At 40.8% G+C, this 14,614-nt stretch overlaps 1 protein-coding gene across 1 annotated transcript in view; it reads left to right on the top strand.

Moving 5' to 3' along the window:
- Positions 1-14,614, top strand: part of myo1g (myosin IG) — a 65,206-nt gene that overhangs the window by 34,943 nt on the left and 15,649 nt on the right. The window contains exon 21 of the mRNA XM_085446159.1: positions 5,853-6,010. Within this exon, the coding sequence (XP_085302285.1) occupies positions 5,853-6,010 (158 nt within the window). The remainder of the gene's footprint in view (positions 1-5,852; positions 6,011-14,614) is intronic.

Consider the following 14,614-nt stretch of genomic DNA (forward strand, 5'->3'; position numbering starts at 1 on the left):
CTCATTTGCTAGCTTCCCTTCTAAATCCCTTCTCTTATCTTCACTCCTGCTGTCTTTATCCAATATTTCCAGCATTGCAAATGTATCCTGTTGGGATCTGAGCATATGTTACTCATTTCCACAGCCTGATTACATTATAACTCTCACCCTTAAACCCCAGACTGATTAAACATAGTGTCCCCAACAATGCTCATAGTTGCAGGCATTGACTTTTTACCATAAGACCATATGATGATTTTACAGTTTTTAATACAATAATAAATACTTTCATTTTTCATTAATTGCTTCAGTCAGTACTAAATTCACTTTACTGTCCTTATACTTATTTTGTGCTTTCATGTGGTCTCAGAGTGACTGAATGTCTGCTCAACTCTTTTGGTGCAGAATTTGCAGAGTTATTCATCATAATACATTTCTGATAAATAGTACAAACACATATATTGCATATAATGTTTGTGGCTGAGAATTAATTGTAACTGGACGGCTCATTGCTGCACTGGTTTGAATCCACAGGCCATCATGTTCTCTCCCTTCTCTCTCGTTACTTCCTCCTGTAGTCCAAAGACATGCACGTTAGGGCAAGGGTCTCCAACTCCAGGCCTCAAGGTTCGGTGTCCTGCAGGTTTTAGACATTACCCTCGGTCAACACACCTGAATCAAATGATTAGTTCATTACCAGGCCTCTGGAGAACTTCAAGACATGTTGAGGAGGTAATTTAACCATTTAAATCAAATGTGTTGAAAGACACATCTAAAACCTGCAGGATACCAGCCCTTGAGGCTGAGAGTTGGACGCTCCTGTGTTAGGGTAATTGGGGATTGTAATTTGCCACAGGTGTCAAGGCCTCGTGGCCTGTGACAGATCACTCCAGCACCCTTGCAGATGTGAACTAGATAAACAGTTTTTAAAATGGATTGATGGATTGTAACTGTGGCCTTCCAGCTGGAGGAGCCTTGACTAGACAGAACATTTTGATATTAGCATGAAAATGACCAAGATTTCACATTATTATGTAAAGGCACATAAAAAGTAGATTCCCAAGTCAGGAACTGTAACCATCCAAATATCACTTAAGTGGAACATTACAGCATACATGAAAGCACTGAAGAAACATTATTGTACTTGTGTTCAGCAAGTCAGTAAAATGCGCGGCAATAAATAAGTCCAGAAATCATGCCGCCCATAAGCAAGTACAAATCAGAAGGCTGATGTCAAAATGAGGACAGAAAGCAAGGGAGACACAACTACTGCAAAAACATGCTTTTTCAGCCAAGCTCACTGGACCCAGGTGTAGCTCATGCCGTTAGTTAGTCTCCTGTTAGCTCCTGAAGAACAAAGCACAGAACAAAACCAAGACAAATCACAGAGGTTTATAAAAGGTTTTGTCCTTAAAGTGTGGTACAAATACAAAAATAACAGCTGTTATGAATGTGGTCAGACTTTTTGTGCTTTATTCTGGCTGCTCTTTATTTCTTACTCTGTCCCCTCAGTTGTGTACACGCACAAACACAAACACACACACACCTATTCATCTTCCGTCCTGTTTGACCCAGGTCACAGCCATCCATCAACAAGTACAAGAGCAATAAGAGGACTCACACTGAGAGAACACTGTCTTCCTTTGGGTCTCAGGGCTGATGACCTTTAAGAATTGTGAGGTTGTTGATCAGTCAGTCAGTGTTTGTGTGCGTGTTTGTGTGTGTACGTTAGGTTTTGTTGTCAACATGTGACGCCGTGGTCATGCTTGGGAGGCAGCTGCCAAGCTTAGCTTTAGATTTTCTGCCATATGGGGCGAACCTCAGCTGAGAAACTGGATCAGGAATCTCAAAGGGCTGCTGGCTCTGCAGGGCAAGAGGCTGAAGTTCTCTTGAAATAACAGAAATCATAATTTTCTTCTACAGCTTGATGCATGAACCTTGGTGTTGGGAAAACATACAGAAAGTGAAGGGTTGACTAAAGAATTTAACATGTGGAACACTGGGTCTCTTTTTATATCTAAAAAAAAAGGGGGGGGGGGTGGTATTGTTTCAGGTAGAGGCATTTAGCCAAACCTCTATGGTACTGTGATGGTGCATTTAATGCTAGAAAAACCTTCTTGGACATTTGGCATTTACCTCTGTCTCGGGTAAAAGTATGTTTTTATCACCACACAGACTTAAGGCGTCTTAAAGCAGGGCTGTAAGCATGCAGTCAAGATTGGAGGAGACCAACTCTAGAACTGTTGACCAAGCAGCTTAATGTCTTTGCTCTCTCATACATATTACATATATTTAAGAGAATTAAATGTATGTAATTGTCTTTACAGTGTCTGCATCTTTAAATGCATGGCGCTTCCACCATGTGATCAGCTGATTAGTGACTTAATGAGCAGTTTAACTGTTGTACCTAATAAAGTGGCTGTGTGTGTTTTGTAATAGCTAGTAGCACACCTTCTTTTTTGGCCAGAAAAACTTCTTAAACTGAACTAAAAAATTGAGATGTATGTAATAGTTTGTCTAGTTTATGATATTTCCATCCCATTTTTTACCCAGTTCCTCACTGAGGAATCTGAGATTAAGATGGATTCCAACAAAAGTTGGAGATTGCCAAGTGCCATCAGACTTTGAGGTGACTCAGGTACTGAATGCAAAATAGCTTTCACTGAGAACACCTTCGTGAGATGTAATGAGTCAGCACAGCTGGACGTCCAGCAGTGATAGAAGAGAGGTGGAGAGAGAGAGCACTTGCATGCCAGAGGGTTAAAAACTATCATTATGCAGCAGCGGAGCGGCTAAAGATAGCTGGTGCCATTAGACTCTGGTGCTCAGAATGAGGAATATGAGTCTTATCCAGGTCAGAAACTCAGAATACAGCATTAAAGAAGCAGTGCATCTCTGACTCTCACCCAGGTCACAGCTGAGGTCAAAACCTGAAGCAAAACACGAGCTCTGTACCTCTGACTGGTCAAATTCAGAAAACCTGACTTTAACTGGCGCTTATGTTTACTCAGTCTTCAAAAAATGTTGACAAAATTAAAAACTAAGCATTCACTTTGCATAAACATATTGTAAGCTTAAATAGTTACTGTTAAAACATTTAGTCATTTAAATAACTGATAGAAAGTTAATGGACGTTTCTCACACTGGAGTATTTCCAGTCATTAAACTTTTGATTTGTTTATAAGACAAACTATGTGAAAAATGCTCCTTTTATTTAGAACAGTCAAATGTTCAAAGTAGAAATCAAAGTGAAATTAAAAGACTGCTAGGAAGGAATACTAAAAACAATAGGAACACTGGAAAACTTTACACAACAACACAATCTCACAGCAACAGAGGAGATGGCGAGTTTATATACTGCAGGTGAGCTATTGGCAAATAGTGAACAAGTGGGATTAATCAAGGTGGAGCAGACGATGACCAATGAGGGGGGACAAGGAAAAGGAAGAAATAAAAATGAAAGGAATACACAAGGAGCAGTGATTTCAAAATAAAACAGGAAAGAGCGTGATCTTTGAGGTATAGAAGTCTCCCATAGATACTAATTTACAATTTATTGGGGGACATGTCTTGCTTTTTTGTATTATCTCTCTTTTGAGTCAGTCTTGATTGAATTTAGGTTCGATTTATCTACCATGAAGTCTTCTCATAGGTCAGGGACCTCAAACTCATTTTATACTGCAGGCCACACGCAGCCCGCTTTGATTTTCTGTGGGCTGAACCCGTAAAACTCCAATTTCTGTTGGTGTAAAAAGTTTAACTACAGATTTAATCAAGGAGATAAGACAAAAAAAGTGCAATATTCAACATTATTTCTCAGTTTTCCTACATGGTAAAGAAATGCTGCTGTTGTAAATGAAAGAAATCAGTCAGCATGAGTCTTTGAGCTTCAATTGTAAGGAGAAATGTGTAAAATGACAGATATCTATCATTTTATTACTTGTGAATGAGGGAGATTTTTATGGGAAGGAAAAGCTGTAAAACTAGCAAAGAAAGACTTAAAAGTTCAAAATTCCTGCCCTCCTTCACATTTTCCAAAGCCATCCAGCAGGCTGGATTGGGGTCTTTGCCAGGTCAATTCTGGCCCACAGGCCTTATGTTTGACACCCCTAGATTATGTTCCAGTTTAAACCTTAATCATAAGAATAAAGCAGATAATCAAGGCAAAGTATAAAAACTTAAAACAGCCCCTAATGTCTAATGCAGGGCAGTTGCATTTCTTAAATTTGTGACGTTTATATTGTAATTATAAATTGGATATTTTTAGATTTTTTTTGTTGGGTTGACAGAGTGAGCACCTAAAAGATATGGTCTTGTACTGTGCAGCCAAAGTTTGTTTGTCTATTTAGTGAAACTTTAAAGACTGAAGTAAACGATTAACTGAAAAGATCATAAATGAGCCTCATATCAAATCCATCTTGTGTTATTTTAGAGCTGTAATTTAAGCACTGCCACTGCAAAGAGAAGTGCTGCAGATACAATAGAACAAAGTAAAGTAATGTAATTTATAAAATATGTTTGGAACACAGTAAAAAGTATCACGCTGCTAGATCAGCTGTGCAGCTTCCCCTTCACTGAAGGGCAGGTTTAACCAGCGTTTGTCGGTGCTGGGACATCCTGCACATTGTCGTCCCTGCTGGATTAACCTGTATGGCTGGAGGCCGTAAGAGGCTTAGTCCACTCTGTCCTTCCATTTGCTTTCTAAAAACCCATGACACTGTTTGCATGTCTCCTCTGGTTTTGTCTTTGACCTATATGGGTCTCTCATAGTCCTTCTTTCATTTGCACCCTGCCGCCTTCCTCTCCCTCCGTTGCGGTAAATCAGTACATTAATTCCAACTGGGTCACAGCTCATGACTTCCCCTTCACTGCACCCACACACGTGCACCTCCAGCTTACATATTCTGAGCAGAAATAATCCGCTGGCTTCATTTATGGCATTGAATTTTTTTGATCCAAGATATGCTGCGCTGTACTGTATTAAACTCACAGGTTTTGTACATTGATGTGATAATCCCTGACAATTTTATACAAATGAATCCCCAATGCTGCAATCTGTGTCGATGAATATTAAAGGTCACTCAGCCTATAGGCAGGTCATGCATGAGGCTTTAGAGGAAGGAGAATTCTCACCTTTGGTCTTTTGCTAAAATAAAAATAGCATTGCAGCGTTTATGAAATACTCCTTTGGAGGTAAAGGGTATGGAGTTCCAATGCCGCCATAATCAGAAAAAATAACAAGCAATTTATCAGTGAAAGCACCAAAATTATTAAAATCTATGTATTCATTTATTAATAAGACCCTCACTAAAGACTATTTATCTGTCAGTGTATCACACCATGCAGCAGACTGTGACAGCACTGAGCAGCTCCTTCAGTGGGAGACTGCGGCACCCACGGTGTGGGACGGAGAGATTTCGCAGGTCTTTCCTCCCCACTGCTGTCAGACTCCATAATAAAGACTTTAACTGATCAAGCACACACATCCATACATATGCAATAATACTAAGTGCAATAATCCTTTCTGTCATCGTTGTATTTTTACTCAGTTGTATATAGTATTTGTATTTGTATTCTATTTTTATCTTATTGTATATTTATTTTATTTTATTCTACTGTATATAGTATTTTATTTTATTCTATTCTGTACAGCTGTGTACTGTATTTATTCTTATTGTATTCTAATTTTTGCCTCATAACTTTTGCACTGTCCACTTCCTGCTGTGACAAAACAAATTTCCCACGTGTGGGACTAATAAAGGTTATCTTATCTTATCTTATCTTATCTTATATTACATGAAAAAGTCATACAAAGCATGAGCTCAAGCTTGGATCTGGCTGAGATCTTTCTTTAACGTGTTCTTTCTCCGCAGTTTACCGGAGTGAGCGTGACCACCGGGGTCGACCAGATGGTGGCGTTACACACGTCCTCCCAGGATGACTTCCTGCTGTGCCTGCAGCGAGGCGAGCTGTGCCCCAACCAGGACAGAGTGGGTGAACTGGTGGGAGCGATTGTGGACCACTTCACACGGTCAGTTACAGAGATTTTTTTTTTCTTTGTCTTTTATCCCGCACTCATTTATACTTATGTTGTCAGCCTGTAATGCACATTACCTTCAGGGTAAAAGTACTCAATACTAGCCTGCAGATAATTGCAATGCAAGTATTTGCTCCTAAAGATGACTGAAATGATAATAAACGGCCAAGTGCTGTGGCCTCGGTCATGGTATCTTAAAATGGATTATTCAGTTTGAAATCTGATTCTTTGTTCTCTACAGCTATGTGCGATTACATTACCTTACATCAACATATACTTATTTAACATCTGTGGGGGATTTTCTCCCGGAGCAATGGTTCCTAACCTGACTGTGGGTTATCCTATGAACAGGCACAAGTCAAACAACTTCTGGCAGAAAATAATTTCAGCCAGAATTTCTAGTATAAATATGCTGTTATAATAATGATGATACATTACAGTTGATACAATGATGATAATGAGGTAAGTGTATGTACAAGTAATCCCTGTCAGCAAAAAACTGCTTCAAATGCTCTGGTTCAGTTTTTTTTTATTTTTTTATTCTCTTGGCTCTTTATGATGTCACTGAGAGCAGATATCAAGTTATGGTCATCGTACATACATCTCTGACTCTCAGCCCCTCCCACCCGCTGTTTTAACTTTCTATTTGCAAGGGGCAGCCAATCAGCCAAAAAGTTGGATAAAAGGAGAGGCATTGAAACAACTTGTTTTAGACAGTAGATAAACTCAGGGGCTACAACAAGACCAACAACAACAACCCTGCATAAGATAAATAAGCATTATACTGAACTTCTGAATCATGCAAAGTAGGGCTGTACAATTTTGCATAAAATGAGAATCACGATTTTTTTGCTTAGAATTGAGATCACGATTCTCTCACGATTTTCTTTTCCAATATAAATATCTTTGGTCAGGTGATAAGTGATAGCCTCCGTAATTTCTTTGTGCCTGCGGGAGTTCGACGGGTATAGGGAAGCGCTGTATAAGGTTCCCGTTATTGATGTATGGGTGGTTGATCGGGACGGATTTTCTCCTGACACTTTCTTGGCCTTTACAGCTTCGTCATCTCTCACGTGCTCTCTGTTGTTTTTTCCCTGCCAGCTGACTTCTGTATCACGTGGTATAAGCCTCCGCCCTTGTCATTTGTTGAGCAGGAAGAGTGAGCGCTTGTTTTCATGCAGCTTAAGTCCCGGAACAAAATGCAGTACAATTGTAATTTTTTTTTTTTAAATCGTTGTCATTTCGAAATGAGATCGCACATAAGTATGAATTGAGATCGCAATTTTGTAACGATTAATTGTGCAGCCCTAATGCAAAGCATCTTTAGTAGAATCAAGGGATAAAAATATGGAGCTTGAAATGAGCATAATGGGTTTACTTTAAGAAATTATAAACTCACAAGGGTAAAATATAGCCTTTGGGCCAGACATAGCAAACAGGAAAACAACACCCATGAATCAGCCAGTCGATCAGAGGCAGCACCATGCACAGGAATCTGAAGACCAATGATTGCAGGAAGTCTGTACCGCTGTTTAACTCAATTTCAGAGCAATCTGTTTCATCAGTGATCTATGCAGTGGTATATTTCAGACAACTGGCAAGATGTTAAATATAACCTGGTTTCGATTGAGTTATCCAATGTCTGGCTCTTTGCTTACTTTATTGAAGTCAGTATGGCTCTCTAGGGAGAAATGCTGCCTGCCCCTGCACTAACTGAAGGGGTTCATGGCTCAAAAGAGATGCCACAACACTGCTGCCTTTCAGGAAACGTTTATTTCTACAAAAGAAAATTTACTTGCAAGTGTTGAACACAAATAAGAGAGGCAGGCAGCAACTCCCAACTCATCTAATAATAAGCGAAACTTCAAAAAGCATCTGAGGAATACCGATGCTGATGGAGGAGAGGCGAGGCTCAGCAGGTGTGCCTCCGCAGACAATCAGCACTAGAAGTGAAGCAGAGAAGAGAGCAGGTTAATGAGGATGCAAGAAAACACTAACCAGATGGCGGATGTGTCGGCCCACTGGGGCATGCGTAACAGGGTGCACAGAGTGGTCATCATTCTCAAAGAGATCATCCGCAAATTCAGAAACAAATTTGTTTTCTCATGCTGATAATTCACATCTTTGACATAGGTTTTAATTAGAACAAAACATTCTTCATAAAACTTTTAATGAATTAATCAGCGAGATGAGCCGGCGAAGTGATTGTTCAAAATGAAAACCTGCCGCTTTCCAGGCCTCGGTGTCACATGAAGAAACGACACGGCTTTAGCCCCATTGTTGCCCGCCAAACGTCTCGGTTACAACGAACTCTATTAACGCTGCATAATAATTACGTAAATCATATCCTTGGCATTTATCACTGTCATAGTTGTCGCTGTCTGTGTCCTGCTCTGAATAACTACCGTGAAATGAATCAGTCACGCTGACATTTATCACATTTATCACTCGGATTCCGATTTTTCGTTGCTGTTTAAAAACCTGATTCACATCCACCCGCATTCATCTCTGCCAGACTCCGTTTGAATGGCACGGCCCACGAGTTTTCACACACAGCAGACTGTTTTGGTTGTGCGTGCGTGGGCGGGTGTGTGTTTAAGTGCGGCCGTGTTGTCGTAAGTACTGCCCTCGGAGTCCTCACCCAGTCTGCAGCGATCGATCTCCTGCAAATCCTGCCAGCTTCATGCTGAGAGAATTTTACAAAAATAAAGACATAAACAGTGGAGCTCATATCTGAATTCGTTTCCCTTTTTGTAAAATTCATCACAGACTTTGCATTCTTATAGGTACGACTTATGAAGTTTCTAGAATAACAAAGAATCCAAAAACCCAGGACTGTGATCCCTTCATATAGATTCTAGAGTTGTTTACTGCGTTAGAGGCTGAAATGGTTACTTTTAATGAGTTGTGCTGTGTTGGAAGCCAAACAAAATGCTCTAATCATCATTAAAAACCATGTGATGTGATTTCTGGAATCACTGAGTGCAGATGAAGTGTAGACTGAGCCATCAGCTGACTCACATCAACATGTTTTTTATTTCTTCTGTCCTGTCCGTCGTTTTGTTTTTGCTCTCAGCTCAGAATCCGGCGAGACAGCAGTCGCTCCAGGGTGCATGTGTTTCTGTGTGCTCCCACTTTTATGAGTCTCTCTGTGTGTATGTTCAGCTTCCTGATCCCAGATCCCCGGTGAGGCTTTTGTGGATTTTACGAGTCTTAGACTTTTGGTCTGGGTTTTTTCAGGGGGGGGGTGTATGGGTATCTATATCACCAGGGTCCCTGCGGCAGCTGCGTGGCTCTGTGTCGGGGTGCGGCAGGCGTCTCAGGGGGAGTCTGTTTCAGCTCTCCGCCTGTTATTGTGCCACCATCTGCGGTGAATGGAAGGGGGCGCGACCTCAGCTAGGCTACTCATCAAAAGGAGACTCATGAGACAAAGTCAGGGGTGAGATGTGCAAGTGTGCGAGCATGTGCGAGAGGGGGGTGAGGATGACAACACACAGACACACTCCTCTTGTGCTTCCTTCTGTCAGGAAATGGGATGCCAGACTCTGAGAGTCACGCGCACGTCATTTTAGTTTTTATGTTTGGTGGGGAGAACGGTCAGAGGAGGAAACAGTCAATGGAGTGATTGTGACTCCTGCTGCTTTTCCTCGTCTCTTCAGAGTAAGTGAGTAGATCTGTGAGGCTGCCGGTGTTCACAGCTGAGAGAGTTTGCAGTGACACAGTGAGTTGTACAAAACTGGGTCAGAAAAGTCAGCGTTAAAGGCGCAAGGTAAAATCTGACTTCAAAGCCGCTCTGTGTTGTCGGTGAGGATGGCAAAGACAAGCTGTCTGGTTTGCTGTCATGTCACATCCGATTCTCATTCCCTCAGAGGACTGCGCTCTTCCACTCTCTCCTTTCCTGTACATATCCCCATCCTCTCATCCCTGATTCTCTCCTGCTTTCTCTTCCTGTCACCTGGGTCAGAGCTGTCAGTGTGAATGAGCTGTTTGTGTGTGTGTGTTGAGTGTGTCTGTTTACTAAGAGAGAAATACTGTGTATGTGTGTGTTTCTATGTGTTTTTTATTCAGGGGGTTGGACCATCTGCTGGGACAGCTGGGGGAGTATGAGTGAGCTAAAGGCAGGATTTAGGGTATGATCTGCTCCTGCCTCAAAAGATTTAGGAGGATTTTTACTTAAAAGGCAATTTGGGGGTTTATAATCTTATTGATCACGGCCACAGACTCCTTGCAGAATAAATAGAAGTTTGTACAAAATGTGCAGTTTGTTAACATCCTTCATGCAACTTTTCACATATTAGATGCTTTAAATTGACAGTTTTGAACTGACTTTAACAGAACCAATTGTAAAACTCTCAGTCTGTGGATTGATTTCGATATGAAGGATATAAAATACAAAAATACAACTCTGGCTCACTTAGCCCAGAAATTGAGTTTATTGTTCCTCTTATAGAGGAACATTGTTTATTGTCTGTATATATTAAATATATCAATACTTATTTTATGTAAGATAAAATGAACTTTAATCGCTCGATCAAACTGGTTTGGTCCAAAACCCACCCTGACATCATGTACAACTTATTAACTATAGTCTTGAGCTACCACTCATTCCTTTATATTTTGGTAGGAAATAGGTAGGTGAGTGGGGTGGCTTCTTGACAGCCATTCTTCCACTGAGACCATTACTAATGAGACTTCAAACAGCAGATGGAATAACTGAAGGGCCAGATTCATCTCTCAGGTACTACGTCAGGTTTTTGCTGGCTGACTTTCAGATACTTTTTTTGTTTTTTAGTGCTGCCATTTCTTCTTTTGTCCTCCACATGTCTACATTTCTAATTACGATTTGTTGAGCTATGCCAAGTTTTTGGCTAAAAGCTCTTTGGGAATGACCTTGTTTGTGTAAAAATACAATTTTACACCTGTCAAACTGTGTTACCTTTGGCATTCTTTTAGACTGAGCTAAAGACATGGTGAGATGCGTTTTTGCAACAAGTTCCTCGTAATAAAGTGTCTAAAATTGGTTCAGTGATAAGTTGTGTGTTATGTGTAGAAACAACAATGGTTTATCCCTTGAGTTAGGTGCCTTTTGTATCCTTAAATAACACACAGGTCAGTGTTGAGTAAAATTCGAAAAATCACACACCACTAAACAAAAATGTCTCAAAAAGCATATTGGTCATTTTTTCCCCGCACACCAGGTACAGCGGAATTGGCTCAGTTTGTCCCCGGTATACGTTTTTTGCTTTCTTCTGACCACTACTCATGCTAGGGCCTTCATCTGGGTCGGGATTTTCTCCAGGACCCAGGTCAGATTGGCTACTTTTTCTTTTCATCTCACACTTCTTCGTCTTCTTCGGTTTTACTGGCAGTTGGCAACCCATTTAATTAGAGCAGGTAGCTGTACTGCCCTCTAGTGGAAGAGAATATAATTGTTCTGCCCGTTACGCTGGTCGCTTAGAGTACTAATCAGGTGGAACCACGGCACACCTGATCATTTCTAACGACACATTGGTTGAGAAACACTGTCATAAAGGACATACACAAGATTTTTACTTTATTGCAGAAAGCTGACTGCCTGACTGGTTTTGGTTGCATTGCTGGATTGTGTATAGAAGACTGTATTGTACTGTGTTGTGTTGTGTTGTATATAAGGCTTTTATTAAAGTTGTATCTTTTTATTTTTTAGTTGTTTAGTGTTTCTGTGCATCATCTGTACATATGGTTTTTGACAATAATGCTAACTTTAACTTTGACCGATATACTCAGCTTTACTATCTCTCTGGGTCAGAGGTTCTTCATTGCTAGCTTTGCATTACCCTGTTTAAGTGGATGCTGTGTGCAGCAGTACAGCATCGATAGATCGATACCTGCCCTGAGCTTAGTATGCACTTGACTGTCACATTTAAAGAAAGTTATTTTTATTCCTCTACTCCTTAAAATTTACTCTGTTTTCCTTCTTTCCTTCCACAGGAGTCAGATTATTGTAGCACGAGTGTGCAGGAAATGACCACGTTTCTTTTCTTTAATGACATATTTGTTTTCGTAACGTTGGTCTAATTACTGGATTTAGTTTGGTAAGATGTTATATTCCGGATATTACTCAACAATCTAAGATCACCCGTTTATTTTCTGATGCGGTTGAACAACATGTCAGTTCAGCTCCAAATTGCTGCGTTGCTTCATGTCGCCTGTAGCTTTTTGTTTTCAGGTTACTCATCAATCCCATCTTGTGAAACAGATACTGTTTTCATATTTAACACTAACACTCGCTGGAACTCAAGGATGAACTGGTGAACGTCACAGTGACCACATGACTGCCCCATTCTTGATAAATGATTTGTCTAGAAGACTTGAAGGGGATTTAACTTCATGTTGCACAACGTCTTGAACTAAAAGATGAGTTTGCTCCACCTTACTCTGCGTACTCAAAGCCCAGTTACAAGCTTCATTCACCCAATTACACACAAACAATGCAAGTCCTTTTTTCTAAACTTAAGCACCTTGCCTAATATTCATGTGCACACTCACACCGACCTCCAACTTTCCAATTGTTATATCACTCTAACCTCCTTATTGGTAGGTTACAGTCTGGAGGTTAGAGGTCTCTGTGATCTAGCAGACTATAAATGTCTATGTTAATGTTTTACCATATAATAATGAAATGATGGCATTTTACATTAAAAAGGTCAAAGGTCAACTTCACATTGACTTTCCATATTTCTGGTGTTTATATAGCACAGTAACTCAGGAACAGAAGGGAGATTTTTTTTTATCATATTTAATATATATAGATGCTCAATTTATTGCACTAATCTTTATAGCCCACCTTAATTTAAAGTCTTCACTACCTATGTAATGAAAGTCTTAAACTTTGTAACTGTAAGTAAACGTATACTTGAATGATTTGTGGAGTCCACAAAGTGTTAAGATCTAGTTTCCTCACTTGCACTCTCCTCCTCTAACTCTTATTTGTTTTCATTTCCTCAGTCTGCTCCTTCCAGACTCTTCTCCAGCATTTTCTCCACTCGTCTCCACATCAGCAGTTTCATTTATGAATATGGAAAGACCTGGAACGATGTTGCATTAATAGCAATCTTCTGGGTCACCCATCCCTTTACAGCTTAGCAAGAATAATGTGCGAGTTCATTAACCCTAAAGTATATGTGAGAGGACTTGTGATTAGGCGTTAATGCCCAGATCAAAGAGAATCACATAGACACACATGCTCACCTGCTAATGATGGACTCGAGGACTTGTTTGACCTCACTGGACATCAACAGTTTGCCAGTTATTCTAGGTGTGAGAGAAATCAGCCCTCTCATTTCTAAATTCAGTTTTTAGGTCGTGAAAGGCGTCATCCAAGTCCTGAAATAGCCTCCCCTGTTTCTCTGCCTCCCCCTTTTTTTTTCTCCCTCAGTGGCTGTCCTCAATGTGCTCGTCTCACAGTCGGTCCTGCTGGCTGGAGCAACAGGAGCTGCATCTTGTGCTCCAACTCTCCTCGGTCATCTCGTCCCCTCTTTTATGTTTTTGTCCCTAATTTTTTTGTCTCTTAAGATTTTTCCAAACCTGCAGCTTCTGATCAGGTTCTTGTTTTGACTTGTTATTGGAGTTTTGATCAAATGCAAAGTAACTGCAGGAGCAGCTTTTAACCCAGACGGGTGTAAATAATGTATATAAACTCTGACCTATTTCCTTCTCAGTTCCCACAGAGCTGGCAGGTCATGTGCTTCACTGATTTTCTTCATTTAGCCACAAAATCCAGCCTCAGTCGCACTGCTATTTAAAGTTGGTCAAAACGCCTTGTTGACATGTGCAGTGTGTGGTTGACTTCCACCAGCGCAAGTGTGAATGATTCATCCCATGTGCACAAAATCACATGGCACAGCCACACACATTATAGTTCAGCAGCTATAGAAAGAACTGGCATACATTATCCAGGATATTCTTGGTCCCTCTTTTGGGCTTTGACCAGATGCTCGTTTTGAGAGATCAGACACACGGTCTAAATCAGGGGTGTCATTTTAGATTGTTTGCAAGTTCACATAACGAATAACACATATTGTTCCTTTTTTTAATGTAAACAACATTAAGGTCATGGTTCTCAGCTGGAGAAGTGTGGAGTGCTCACTCCAGTTTGCAGATTAGCTGCTTTCAGGCACAGGAGCGCCATTATCTCAGGGTCTTGTTCACAAGTGAGGGGAGTGGGAGGTTCATTCTCCCCTCGACTGTTAATGCTGCCAATTGGTGCAGCTTTGGCAGTGATGCCGCTACCACACTGAACTGTTGTGGTGGAGAGTGAGCTGGTCATGAAAGCGAAGCTGTTGATTTGCATTCATACCATCACCTGTGGTCATAAGCTGTGGGTAGCGACTGAAAGAATAAAATCAAAAGTGCAGAAATGAGTTTCCTCTGGAAGGTGTATGGGCACTCCCTTAGAGATAGGCTGAGGAATATGGTCATTTAAGGCCAGGGGACTCAAAGTAGATCTGCTACTCCTCCACACTGAACAGTCCCAGTCCAACTGGGAATAGATTCCAGGGCAGACTCGCGACACACTGAAGAGATTACATGTCTTGGCAGGCTTGGCAATTTCTCAGC

Source organism: Copadichromis virginalis, linkage group LG22 (genome assembly GCF_057382275.1).
Source record: "Copadichromis virginalis isolate Kocher_CV1m ecotype Utaka linkage group LG22, C_Virginalis_male_GT1.1, whole genome shotgun sequence".
NCBI classification, from domain to species: Eukaryota; Metazoa; Chordata; class Actinopteri; order Cichliformes; family Cichlidae; genus Copadichromis; species Copadichromis virginalis.